Source organism: Oncorhynchus mykiss, chromosome 28, assembly GCF_013265735.2.
Source record: "Oncorhynchus mykiss isolate Arlee chromosome 28, USDA_OmykA_1.1, whole genome shotgun sequence".
Taxonomy (NCBI): Eukaryota; Metazoa; Chordata; class Actinopteri; order Salmoniformes; family Salmonidae; genus Oncorhynchus; species Oncorhynchus mykiss.
In genome coordinates this window covers 37,334,402-37,348,168 of record NC_048592.1, presented here as the reverse complement: position 1 = coordinate 37,348,168, position 13,767 = coordinate 37,334,402, and the positions used below count along the sequence as shown (strand labels likewise).

The following is a 13,767-nucleotide window of genomic DNA, read 5'->3' as shown; positions in this document are numbered from 1 at the left end:
TTATTGTTTTTAGTTTTTTAAATGCGGTTATATCTCAAAGGAGACACCTTTTTCTCAAAATCACCTTTGGAGTATTCAAACCAATTGGGTTTGAGAAGGTCCAGTCCCGTTCTTGTCTTTAGCTGCCCCTATAAGCTCTGCTTGCGTCAAATGAGACCAAATAAAAACTCACTAATACTTAATAGGACCAAAACAATAGACGTGCGCCACAATATTTCTTCTGTCAAAGTAGAACATGTACAGTAGCTTATGTGTGTTTGATCTAGTTTTGTTTTGTTTCTCCACAATGATTGATTAAGACGATCCTCCTGGTCCGTTGCACCTCAATGACCTGTCCAGTCCACCCCCTACTACGTCCTCTATTCATGATCAAAATGAAAGGACTGAAACAATGCATGTAACTGTTGGTTACATTGTTGTTTCGGGTCATTTACTGAACTAACACAAAAGACTGTATCGCAGCGCTACACGGCACTTCTTGTTCGGCGTGGAATGCTTGGCCTGGTTCAAGGAGAAGGTCACGCCAGTTCATCGGAGTATTCTTGTTCTATATATGCAACGATTCTGGTGTTGGATTTGGTAGAATGAATCTTTATTCTAGATTGCAAAAAAGATAGTTGTTGGTCTAATTGGAGAAAGAAAAAAACATGTTGCTACTGAGGCCATTTTGTTTAGTTTCAGTCTGGAGGAACTTGACATTTCGAGGCCATTTTGTTTAGTTTCAGTCTGGAGGAACTTGACATTTCGAGGGCATTTTGTCAGACGTTGTGCCTGTGTTCTTCATCAGAGTGTGGGGATAAACCTCAGAAGGGTCTGGAATACTAATCTCCAAGACAAAATGAAAAAGAGGGAAGATTTTGGTTCTTACTGCTGTGGCTATAATAGTATATTCACATAAATGGACCTTGAACTTGTTTTGAGGCTGGTGAACACCATGGTGTGTTTATGGTTGGTGAACACCATGGTGTGTTTATGGTTGGTGAACACCATGGTGTGTTTATGGCTGGTGAACACCATGGTGTGTTTATGGTTGGTGAACACCATGGTGTGTTTATGGTTGGTGAACACCATGGTGTGTTTATGGTTGGTGAACACCATGGTGTGTTTATGGCTGGTGAACACCATGGTGTGTTTATGGTTGGTGAACACCATGGTGTGTTTATGGCTGGTGAACACCATGGTGTGTTTATGGTTGGTGAACACCATGGTGTGTTTATGGTTGGTGAACACCATGGTGTGTTTATGGTTGGTGAACACCATGGTGTGTTTATGGCTGGTGAACACCATGGTGTGTTTATGGTTGGTGAACACCATGGTGTGTTTATGGTTGGTGAACACCATGGTGTGTTTATGGTTGGTGAACACCATGGTGTGTTTATGGTTGGTGAACACCATGGTGTGTTTATGGTTGGTGAACACCATGGTGTGTTTATGGCTGGTGAACACCATGGTGTGTTTATGGTTGGTGAACACCATGGTGTGTTTATGGTTGGTGAACACCATGGTGTGTTTATGGTTGGTGAACACCATGGTGTGTTTATGGTTTGGTGAACACCATGGTGTGTTGAGAATGGCTTGAGGATAGCCTACCCCAATATCAAAAATAGCAAGTGGTCAAATTTCATGTACCTGCAGAAACACATCCACCAAACGTGACACGTAGAAAAAGTCCATGTGAGTGAAAACACTTTGTGCTTTCGCTAAACCCCTCGAAACACAACTTGGTTGAGTTAATGTATTAGAAAGACATACTGACTGACAGATAGAAAAGACAGACCGACAGACAGTAATTATAGTACCTCAATCAGACAGACAGACAGTAATTATAGTACCTCAATCAGACAGACAGACAGTAATTATAGTACCTCAATCAGACAGACAGACAGTAATTATAGTACCTCAATCAGACAGACAGACAGTAATTATAGTACCTCAATCAGACAGACAGACAGACAGTAATTATAGTACCTCAATCAGACAGACAGACAGTAATTATAGTACCTCAATCAGACAGACAGACAGACTGTAATTATAGTACCTCAATCAGACAGACAGACAGACTGACAGTAATTATAGTACCTCAATCAGACAAACACAGACTGTAATTATAGTACCTCAATCATACACAGACAGACAGTAATTATAGTACCTCAGTCAGACAAACAGACAGACTGTAATTATAGTACCTCAGACAGACAGACAGACAGACAGACAGATATACATACAGTAATTATAGTACCTCAATCAGACAGACAGACAGACAGACAGTAATTATAGTACCTCAATCAGACAGACAGACAGACAGTAATTATAGTACCTCAATCAGACAGACAGACAGACTGTAATTATAGTACCTCAATCAGACAGACAGTAATTATAGTAACTCAATGAGACAGACAGACATACTGTAATTATAGTACCTCAAGCAGACAGACGAGGGGGGGGGGGGGGGGGGGGGGGGGGGCTATGCAAATAGTCTGGGAAGCCATTTGATTAGCTGTTCAGGAGTCTTATGGCTTAGGGGTAGAAGCTATTTAGGAGCCTCTTGGACCTAGACTTGGTGCTCCGGTACCGCTTGCCGTGCGGTAGCAGAGAGAACAGTCTATGACTAGGGTGGCTGGAGCCTTTGACGTTTTTTAAACCTTTCCTCTGACACCACCTGGTATAGAGGTCCTGGATGGCAGGAAGCTTGGCCCCGGTAATGTACTGGGCCGTACGCACTACCCTCTGTAATGCCTTGCGGTCGGAGGCCGAGCAGTTGCCATACCAGGGAGTAATGCAACCCGTCAGGATGCTCTGTGCAGCTGTAAAACCTTTTGAGGGTCTGAGGACCCATGCCAAATCTTTTCAGTCTCCTGATGGGGAATATGTTTTGTCGTGCCCTCTTCACGACTGTCTTGGTATGCTTGGACCATGTTAGTTTGTTGGTGATGTGGACGACAAGGAACTTGAAGCTCTCAACCTGCTCCACTACAGCCCCCGTTGATTAGAATGGGGGTGTGCTTGGTCCTAATTTTCTTGTAGTCCACAATCATCTCCTTTGTCTTGATCACGTTGAGGGAGAGGTTGTTGTCCTGGCACCACACGGTCAGGTCTCTGACCTCTTCCCTATAGGCTGTCTCATCGTTGTTGGTGATCAGGCCTACCACTGTTGTGTCATCAGCAAACTTAATGATGGTTTTAGTTGTGCCTGGCCGTGTAGTCACGAGTGAACAGGGAGTACAGGAGGGGACTGAGCACGCACCCCTGAGGGGCCCCAGTGTTGAGGATCACTGTGGCGGATGTGTTGTTACCTACCCATACCACCTGGGGCGGCCTGTCAGGATGTCCAGGATCCAGTTGCAGAGGGAGGTGTTTAGTCCCAGGGTCTTTATCTTATTGATGAGGGCACTTTGAGGGCACTATGGTATTGAACGCTGAGCTGTAGTCAATGAACAGCATTCTCACATAGGTGTTCCTTTTGTCCAGGTGGGGAAGGGCAGTGTGGAGTGCGATTGAGAGGGCATCATCTGTGGATCTGTTGGTACGGTATTCAAATTGGAGTGGGTCTAGGGTTTCTGGGATAATGGTGTTGATGTGAGCCATGACCAGCCTTACAAAGCAGTTCATGGCTACAGACTATGGGTCAGTAGTCATTTAGGCAGGTTAACTTAGTGTTCTTGGGCACAGGGAATATGGTGGTCTGCTTGAAACATGTTGGTTTTACAGACTCAGACAGGGAGAGGTTGAAAATGTCAGTGAAGACACTTGCCAGTTGGTCAGCGCATGCTCCGGATACACGTCCTGGTAATCCGTCTGGCCCTGCGGCCTTGTGAATGTTGAGCTGTTTGAAATTCTTACTCACATCGGCTGCGGAGACCATGATCACAGTCTTCCAGAACAGCTGGTGCTCTCATGCATGTTTCAGTGTTACTAATTATAGTACCACAGACAGACAGACAGACAGACAGACAGACTGTAATTATAGTACCTCAATCAGACAGACAGACAGAAAATTCTGATTTATAGACATCTTTGGCATGACCATTTAAACAATGTATACCTAACCTAATTAATTAGACATAACTCATCATTGAAGTCATTAGAGTTATGTAAGTGATCATTGGGGGAAAAGTACTTGCAAGGATGTCTTGTAACAGAGATAGACATGACTGTTGAAGGAACGCTGCAGAGTTCAGGCCCACGGCCATAATAGACGGGACCTGTCTGTTTTTATACCTAATTTCCTCTGTAGAGCAAATTACCCAAACATGGTTTAAAAATGTAGAAAATAATTCATTTTGATTCATGGTTCGTAGGAAATAATTCATTTTGATTCATGGTTCGTAGGATATAATTCATTTTGATTCATGGTTCGTAGGAAATAATTCATTTTGATTCATGGTTCGTAGGAAATAATTCATTTTGATTCATGGTTCGCAGGAAATCATTCATTTTGATTCATGGTTCGTAGGATATAATTCATTTTGATTCATGGTTCGTAGGAAATAATTCATTTTGATTCATGGTTTGTAGGATCTAATTCATTTTGATTCATGGTTCGTAGGAAATAATTCATTTTGATTCATGGTTCGCAGGAAATAATTCATTTTGATTCATGGTTCGCAGAAAATAATTCATTTTGATTCATGGTTCGCAGGAAGTAATTCATTTTGATTCATGGCTCGTAGGAAATAATTCATTTTGATTCATGGTTGGCAGGAAATAATTCATTTTGATTCATGGTTCGTAGGAAATAATTCATTTTGATTCATGGTTCGCAGGAAATAATTCATTTTGATTCATGGTTCGTAGGAAATAATTCATTTTGATTCATGGTTCGCAGGAAATAATTAATTTTGATTCATGGTTCGTAGGAAATAATTCATTTTGATTCATGGTTCGTAGGAAATAATTCATTTTGATTCATGGTTCGCAGGAAATCATTCATTTTGATTCATGGTTCGTAGGATATAATTCATTTTGATTCATGGTTCGTAGGAAATAATTCATTTTGATTCATGGTTTGTAGGATCTAATTCATTTTGATTCATGGTTCGTAGGAAATAATTCATTTTGATTCATGGTTCGCAGGAAATAATTCATTTTGATTCATGGTTCGCAGAAAATAATTCATTTTGATTCATGGTTCGCAGGAAGTAATTCATTTTGATTCATGGCTCGTAGGAAATAATTCATTTTGATTCATGGTTGGCAGGAAATAATTCATTTTGATTCATGGTTCGTAGGAAATAATTCATTTTGATTCATGGTTCGCAGGAAATAATTCATTTTGATTCATGGTTCGTAGGAAATAATTCATTTTGATTCATGGTTCGCAGGAAATAATTAATTTTGATTCATGGTTCGTAGGAAATAATTCATTTTGATTCATGATTCACGTGGTCTACAGTGGTTATCTGGGTACAATGGATACAGACAGCAGCCATCCCTGATGTAATCAGTGATTACGCATTATGGGTGATTATTTAGTTTATTTGATGGTTGCTGTATGTTTTTTCTAACTAAAGTCAGCCCTGCTGTCGAGGTCAACTCAGGGTGAGCACTGAAGAATTTGATGCCACCGAGAACAAAGAGAGTCATTCCTATTGGTCACCTGACGGTATGTTGTTTCACACACAGAGGCAACAATTAACCCACTCTCTCGCTCTCTCTCTCTCTCTTTCTTTCTCTCCTTCGCTCCCACCCAGATTCGGACCTGAGCATGCGGACATTGAGCACCCCCAGCCCTGCTCTCATCCTTCCTCCTCACCCTCACCCTCTCTCTCCTCTCCTCCCCCTGTCGGCCCCCTTCAACAGCTCCTCCTCCACCTCCTCCTCTGAGACGGTTGCCATGGTGCACGCCACCTCCCCTCCCCCTTTCTTCTCCGCCACCCACTCACGCCGCCGCGCCACCCGGGACCACCACCAGGGGGCATCGGTGCCCATCGACCTCTTGCCGGACCAGATCTTCCTGGACGTCTTTGCCCGCCTGCCCACCAACCAGCTGTGCCGTTGCGCCCGCGTCTGCCGCCGCTGGTACAACCTGGCGTGGGATCCCCGGCTGTGGCGGAGCATCCGGCTGACGGGGGACGTGCTGCACGTCGACCGGGCGTTGCGGGTACTGACGCGGCGCCTCTGCCAGGACACGCCCAACGTGTGCCTGATGCTGGAGACCCTTGTGGCGAGCGGGTGCCGGAGGTTGACGGACCGCGGTCTGCTCACGGTGGCCCAGTGCTGCCCCGAGCTGCGCCGCCTGGAGGTGGCGGGCTGCTATAACGTGTCCAATGACGCCGTGTTCGAGGTGGTGTCGCGCTGCCCCAACCTGGAGCATCTAGACGTTTCAGGTAAACATCTACATTGAACATTTTAATCATTTAGCAGACTTAATGTCAAGTGTATTCACTAGGTTCAGTAGGGGAAAAAACCCTCACCACATATCACAGTTATCACAAGTAGACCAATACCCGCAGTCATTTAGAATCAGTGCCACAAAGAAAAAACTGTGTGTGAAAGAAAGAAAAGTACACTTAGCCTCCTCCTGCCTTAAATAAATAAATAAAAACTGCTGCTCAGAGATATTATGGTGACTAATGTATCAACTCTCCTCTTGGAGAGGTAGTCTCCCATACAGAAATCATTATGGTGACTAATGTATCTAAGGTGCCAACTCTCCTCTTGGAGAGGTATTCTCCCATACAGAAATCATTATGGTGTCTAATGTATCAACTCTCCTCTTGGAGAGGTAGTCTCCCATACAGAAATCATTATGGTGACTAATGTATCAACTCTCCTCTTGGAGAGGTAGTCTCCCATACAGAAATCATTATGGTGTCTAATGTATCTAAGGTGCCAACTCTCCTCTTGGAGAGGTAGTCTCCCATACAGAAATCATTATGGTGACTAATGTATCAACTCTCCTCTTGGAGAGGTAGTCTCCCATACAGAAATCATTATGGTGACTAATGTATCTAAGGTGCCAACTCTCCTCTTGGAGAGGTAGTCTCCCATACAGAAATCATTATGGTGACTAATGTATCAACTCTCCTCTTGGAGAGGTAGTCTCCCATACAGAAATCATTATGGTGACTAATGTATCAACTCTCCTCTTGGAGAGGTAGTCTCCCATACAGAAATCATTATGGTGACTAATGTATCAACTCTCCTCTTGGAGAGGTAGTCTCCCATACAGAAATCATTATGGTGACTAATGTATCTAAGGTGCCAACTCTCCTCTTGGAGAGGTAGTCTCCCATACAGAAATCATTATGGTGTCTAATGTATCTAAGGTGCCAACTCTCCTCTTGGAGAGGTAGTCTCCCATACAGAAATCATTATGGTGACTAATGTATCTAAGGTGCCAACTCTCCTCTTGGAGAGGTAGTCTCCCATACAGAAATCATTATGGTGTCTAATGCATCTAAGGTGTCAACTCTCCTCTTGGAGAGGTAGTCTCCCATACAGAAATCATTATGGTGACTAATGTCTCTAAGGTGTCAACTCTCCTCTTGGAGAGGTAGTCTCCCATACAGAAATCATTATGGTGACTAATGTATCTAAGGTGTCAACTCTCCTCTTGGAGAGGTAGTCTCCCATACAGAAATCATTATGGTGTCTAATGCATCTAAGGTGCCAACTCTCCTCTTGGAGAGGTAGTCTCCCATACAGAAATCATTATGGTGACTAATGTATCTAAGGTGCCAACTCTCCTCTTGGAGAGGTAGTCTCCCATACAGAAATCATTATGGTGTCTAATGTCTCTAAGGTGCCAACTCTCCTCTTGGAGAGGTAGTCTCCCATACAGAAATCATTATGGTGTCTAATGTATCTAAGGTGCCAACTCTCCTCTTGGAGAGGTAGTCTCCCATACAGAAATCATTATGGTGACTAATGTCTCTAAGGTGCCAACTCTCCTCTTGGAGAGGTAGTCTCCCATACAGAAATCATTATGGTGTCTAATGTATCTAAGGTGCCAACTCTCCTCTTGGAGAGGTAGTCTCCCATACAGAAATCATTATGGTGTCTAATGTATCTAAGGTGCCAACTCTCCTCTTGGAGAGGTAGTCTCCCATACAGAAATCATTATGGTGACTAATGTCTCTAAGGTGCCAACTCTCCTCTTGGAGAGGTAGTCTCCCATACAGAAATCATTATGGTGTCTAATGTATCAACTCTCCTCTTGGAGAGGTATTCTCCCATACAGCAAGGCCACCTCTATGCACTAATTTCCCGGGTACAGAAGGGAATACATTGAAACGACTTGTGAGTTGTTATTTTAAAGAAGACAAACCAGAGCAACCTTGTCTAAGTAAGGTGGTACATTCCTAAAGTATGACCTATGACCTAGCTCTCCTGTTCTTCAGGAACCGGGGGCCCGGCAGTAATGAATACCACTTCTGACTGTCCCTCCCACTCCCAGGAACCCCCCACGGCGGTATCTCTGTTTACATTGCAACATGTCGGACTTACAGGATCACAATGTTCCGGAATGTTCTTCTCTCATCTCTTCAAAGACCTACTCTTCGAATAATGCGTTCAGACGTTAGTATTATTTCCCATGCTGAAAACCTGACATGAGTCAAATGACTAATCTATGAAAGATTAGTCAAAATGCAACCCTAATTTGACTAGCACTGTGAAAAAAAGGGCCTCTGAGTTAACGCCATGTCCAAGTCAACCCGGCTTTGCAGACCTACGGGAAATACCATACTGTGTGTCGAATGTCACTATTTAATACTTTCAATCACGTGTTTCCCTGGCACAATGGAACGAACCAATGGAATAGTCCTAAAAGTGCAAATCTCAAGATAAGTGCACCACAAATGTTACATGTATACCAGTATGCATTTGATCCTGCTGAGACAACCTAACAAACTTCCTATGTTCTCTGTGGTACAAACTGTCCAGAGCCCAGTGTTGTTTGCCACAGTATTTCTCTCTCTACACTCTCACTGCATACTGAATGGAATGCGACTTCAGTCTCTTTCCTGGTGTTTTATTTCCCACTTCCTGTGCCCTTCTTCCTGCCGGAGTAGATTGTTGCCGTCCCGGTGCGTGTCATAGGTCTGCTGGAGTTCCCTCTGTTGAAGGAATCTGGGTTCTGTTCATTAGGCCTCAAATGGAAGAAAAATGTTCAGAAACAAAGTGGAGTAACACATCTCAGATGTTTCCCCTAGATGCAAAACCATTCCATCCACTTCATAGCTTTCATAAACTCCCCGAAAGGCAAGACCATCAACTAACCTATTTGGCAGCTCAGCACTTTCCCGAATCGTTCTTCTTGCTATCTCAGAGCTGTCGTACCTTGCTTCCTTTTCCTCTCAACTGGGCATCCCACGTTTCAGTCTGAGAGGTTATAGGAGGAAGGAAAGAGAAGCCTTATAAAGGTGCTCAACTCAACATCATGTTTTTCAGGAAGGGGTGGCCTGGTGAAAGAAGAAAGGCTGTGGCCAGTCACAATTAAAAACATCCGGCATGTTTTCGTGAAAAAATAAAAAGTGTGGAACTAGAAAATCCAGACGTGTCCCCTACTATCCATTGTGTTTTTACATTGAATTCGCCCCCCCCCCCACCCCCCCCCTTAAGATGGAGCGCCGTGCTGCTTTCCATTTGTAGATCAGTAGCAGATCTCAATGCTCATGACTTCTGGTTTTAATATCGCTCTGGGAATTAAAACAAACAGGAGTAGAATGGTCAGGACATGGAATTCCATAAAATGTAATTAGTGGGCCTTAAGAAAGTAGCTATGCTCTGAATGTTGGGACTGTTTTTAAAAAAAGGGTTCTGTGGTCAACTGTATTTCACTTTTGTTTTGTTTGTTGTCGGTAGTTTTGATACGCTCTCTAAATCCTGAATACACCTAAATACTATATTCTCTCTCTCTCTCTCTCTCTCTCGCTCTCTCTCGCTCTCTCTCTCTCTCTCTAGGCTGTTCCAAGGTGACCTGCATCAGTCTGACGCAGGAGGTCTCCCTTAAACTATCGCCAATGCATGGCCAGCAGATCTCCATCCGCTACCTGGACATGACTGACTGCTTGGCCCTGGAGGACGAAGGCCTGCACACCATCGCCGCCCACTGCACCCAGCTTACCCACCTCTACCTGCGGCGCTGCATGCGCCTCACCGACGAGGGCCTTCGTTACCTGGTCATCTACTGCCCCGCCGTGCGCGAGCTCAGCGTCAGCGACTGCCGCTACGTCAGCGACTTCGGCCTGCGCGAGATCGCCAAGCTCGAAGGCCGGTTGCGCTACTTGAGCGTGGCGCATTGTGGAAAGATCACTGACGTCGGGGTTCGGTATGTCGCTAAGTATTGCTCACGGCTGCGATACCTGAACGCGCGGGGCTGCGAGGGCCTCACGGACCACGGCCTGGAGTACCTGGCCAAGAGTTGCCCCAAGCTGAAGTCGCTGGACATCGGAAAGTGTCCGCTGGTGTCGGATGCAGGCCTGGAACTGCTGGCGCTCAACTGCTTCAATCTGAAGCGGCTGAGCCTCAAGTCGTGCGAGAGCATCACGGGCCGCGGGCTGCAAGTGGTGGCGGCCAACTGCTTCGACCTGCAGCTGCTCAACGTGCAGGACTGCGACGCGCCACTGGACGCACTGCGATTCGTGAAGCGCCACTGCAAGCGCTGCGTCATCGAGCACACAAACCCGGCCTTTTTCTGAGGGGGGGGGGGGGGGGGGGGGGGTGTGCTTCAAACCCGGCCTTTTTCTGAGGGGGGGGGGGGGGGGGGGGGATGGGCTACAAACTGAAGCCTGTATCCCACACCTACACGTAATGTAATGTGCACATGACAATCTATCATAGTTGTTATTATAGCACTCATAAGACTGTTTTTAAGTTATTTTTCCCCCTCCCTATTCCCTCACTACAAGCTGTTTCTCAACTTTCAAAAAAATGTATGTTGTTCAGAACATATTTTAATTCTAAAAGGGATCCGTTTTTAAGCAGATGACTGCTGTATGTAATAAAACACTAGTGTATATTCATTTGAAAGGAACAACTATAATAGCATGAAAAAAACTCAACTCCTAGTGCTTTCTCAGTATCTTTGTCAGGCCAAGAATTTGAAATGGAATGCAATTTAATTATGAGTAATGATTATCTTATTTGTGTCAAAGGTTCACGTGTGACAATCCACTGAAGAGGTCTCCTTTTCAGTTGGCAGTGCTGGGTCCAGTAACTCCCAGTCATTCCACATTGCTTAAAGAGGCTGTACAGTACATACGATAGAACGTTAGTCCATTTCGTAACTCATGAAACCACATAAAACCCTTAGTTTTAATTAACAATATGCTTCTACCCGTGCCGTGGAGAGGCGTGCACCTTTCCTGTCCAATCAGGTGATCGATGAGCAATATTTCTGTACATTTAAGGGGACCCCATTTGGCCCCAGAGGCAAACGTTCTGTATTTCCTTTTAAAAACCTTTAGATTATTTTTTTCATTTTTATGTTGGCTTTTCAACTAGAACTATCTGCTCTTATTCACGGTTTACATGTCATTCTTCTGCAGTTTTTAAATGCTAGACAATCCTACCATCATGTCCGTGGTTAGTGAAGTGTGGGGTTGTTTTTTTGGGGGAATTCAATGTCCAGTTCCATTTTGTTAAAGAATTGTGTACACTAACTATGCTCAGACAATCACTAGAACAAGTGTGTTCACTTCTCTATTTTTTATTGACATAATAGTGGAATAAAATAATGTCCTAAATGAGGATGGCCTCTGAGCCATGTATGTCTCAAAATTATTATTATAGAACTAGTACGCAATCAAACAGAGACGCTACTTAATGTTAAAATGAATATGTGCAATTATCAGGAATTAATTATTTTTCTGCCCTCAGACATTGAGGTGTAAGATTTATTCTATGTAAACAAGGGTCAAACCCGCACCTCAGTCAAGGTTGGTCATCTGTCATAATACGTTTTAGTTTGTATTTTCATGGCAGAATGAATTACTGTTATGTGTATAATAATTGATTTCCTGATTTGTCTGTGCTGATCACATCCATATTGGGTTTTTACACAAATAACATATATTTTTTATCTTTAAACATTTCAGGAAATGGTCCATGCAAAACATTGCTTGTGATTACAAACTAATGAGACACTAAGGAGCTCGCCATGCAACTCTGTCTGGAACGGTGACTTCCATTCATAGGTGTGTTTATGCCCCTTGGCTGCTCTACAGATCATATCGTTATTATTCCCCCTGGCTGCTCTACAGATCATATCATTATTATGCCCCCTGGCTGCTCTACAGATCATATCGTTATTATGCCCCCTGGCTGCTCTACAGATCATATCGTTATTATGCCCCCTGGCTGCTCTACAGATCATATCGTTATTATGCCCCCTGGCTGCTCTACAGATCATATCGTTATTATGCCCCCTGGCTGCTCTACAGATCATATCGTTATTATGCCCCCTGGCTGCTCTACAGATCATATCGTTATTATGCCCCCTGGCTGCTCTACAGATCATATCGTTATTATGCCCCCTGGCTGCTCTACAGATCATATCGTTATTATGCCCCCTGGCTGCTCTACAGATCATATCGTTATTATGCCCCCTGGCTGCTCTACAGATCATATCGTTATTATGCCCCCTGGCTAATCTACAGATCATATCGTTATTATGCCCCCTGGCTGCTCTACAGATCATATCGTTATTATGCCCCCTGGCTGCTCTACAGATCATATCGTTATTATGCCCAATGGCTGCTCTACAGATCATATCGTTATTATGCCCCCTGGCTGCTCTACAGATCATATCGTTATTATGCCCCCTGGCTGCTCTACAGATCATATCGTTATTATGCCCCCTGGCTGCTCTACAGATCATATCGTTATTATTATTCCCCCTGGCTGCTCTACAGATCATATCGTTATTATGCCCCCTGGCTGCTCTACAGATCATATCGTTATTATTATTCCCCCTGGCTGCTCTACATATCATATCGTTATTATGCCCCCTGGCTGCTCTACAGATCATATCGTTATTATTATTCCCCCTGGCTGCTCTACAGATCATATCGTTATTATGCCCCCTGGCTGCTCTACAGATCATATCGTTATTATTATTCCCCCTGGCTGCTCTACATATCATATCGTTATTATGCCCCCTGGCTGCTCTACAGATCATATCGTTATTATGCCCCCTGGCTGCTCTACAGATCATATCGTTATTATTATTCCCCCTGGCTGCTCTACATATCATTGAGTTATTATTATTCCCCCTGGCTGCTCTACAGATCATATTGTTATTATTATTCCCCCTGGCTGCTCTACAGATCATTGAGTTATTATTATTCCCCCTGGCTGCTCTACAGATCATTGAGTTATTATTATTCCCCCTGGCTGCTCTACAGATCATTGAGTTATTATTATTCCCCCTGGCCAATCTACAGATCATTGAGTTATTATTATGCCCCTTGGCTGCTCTACAGATCATATTGTTGAAAACATTCAAGTCACTTTGCATGCTGGAATTAGTTACAGTAAGAGATTAAACATTCAGTCACGTTCTCACACCATTTAACACTACTATTGTGTGGGTAGTTGTATTAAATGGTGGCATACATCAGACGGTATTGCTGTGACTGGAACACATTGGTAGATTGAACTGAATCAAACAACCCAGATCAAAGAATATGGTCTCCTGCTTCCATTCTCGGAATGACATCGACCACCACATGCCCACAAATAATCTAATCTTTGTGTTTTATTTTATATATGTATTTTATTTAATTTTCCCTGTTTAATGTCAACATTATGAATAAGTACAAT

General features: G+C 43.8%; 1 protein-coding gene across 2 annotated transcripts in view; it reads left to right on the top strand.

Moving 5' to 3' along the window:
- fbxl7 (F-box and leucine-rich repeat protein 7) overlaps positions 1-10,644 on the top strand; it is a 133,320-nt gene extending 122,676 nt beyond the window's left edge. For both annotated transcript variants that reach the window (XM_036966595.1, XM_021590087.2), the window contains exons 3-4: positions 5,691-6,326; positions 9,907-10,644. In XM_036966595.1, coding sequence (XP_036822490.1) covers positions 5,705-6,326; positions 9,907-10,643 — 1,359 coding nt within the window. In that variant the 5' untranslated portion in view covers positions 5,691-5,704 and the 3' untranslated portion in view covers position 10,644. The remainder of the gene's footprint in view (positions 1-5,690; positions 6,327-9,906) is intronic.
- Positions 10,645-13,767: the final 3,123 nt, after the last annotated feature.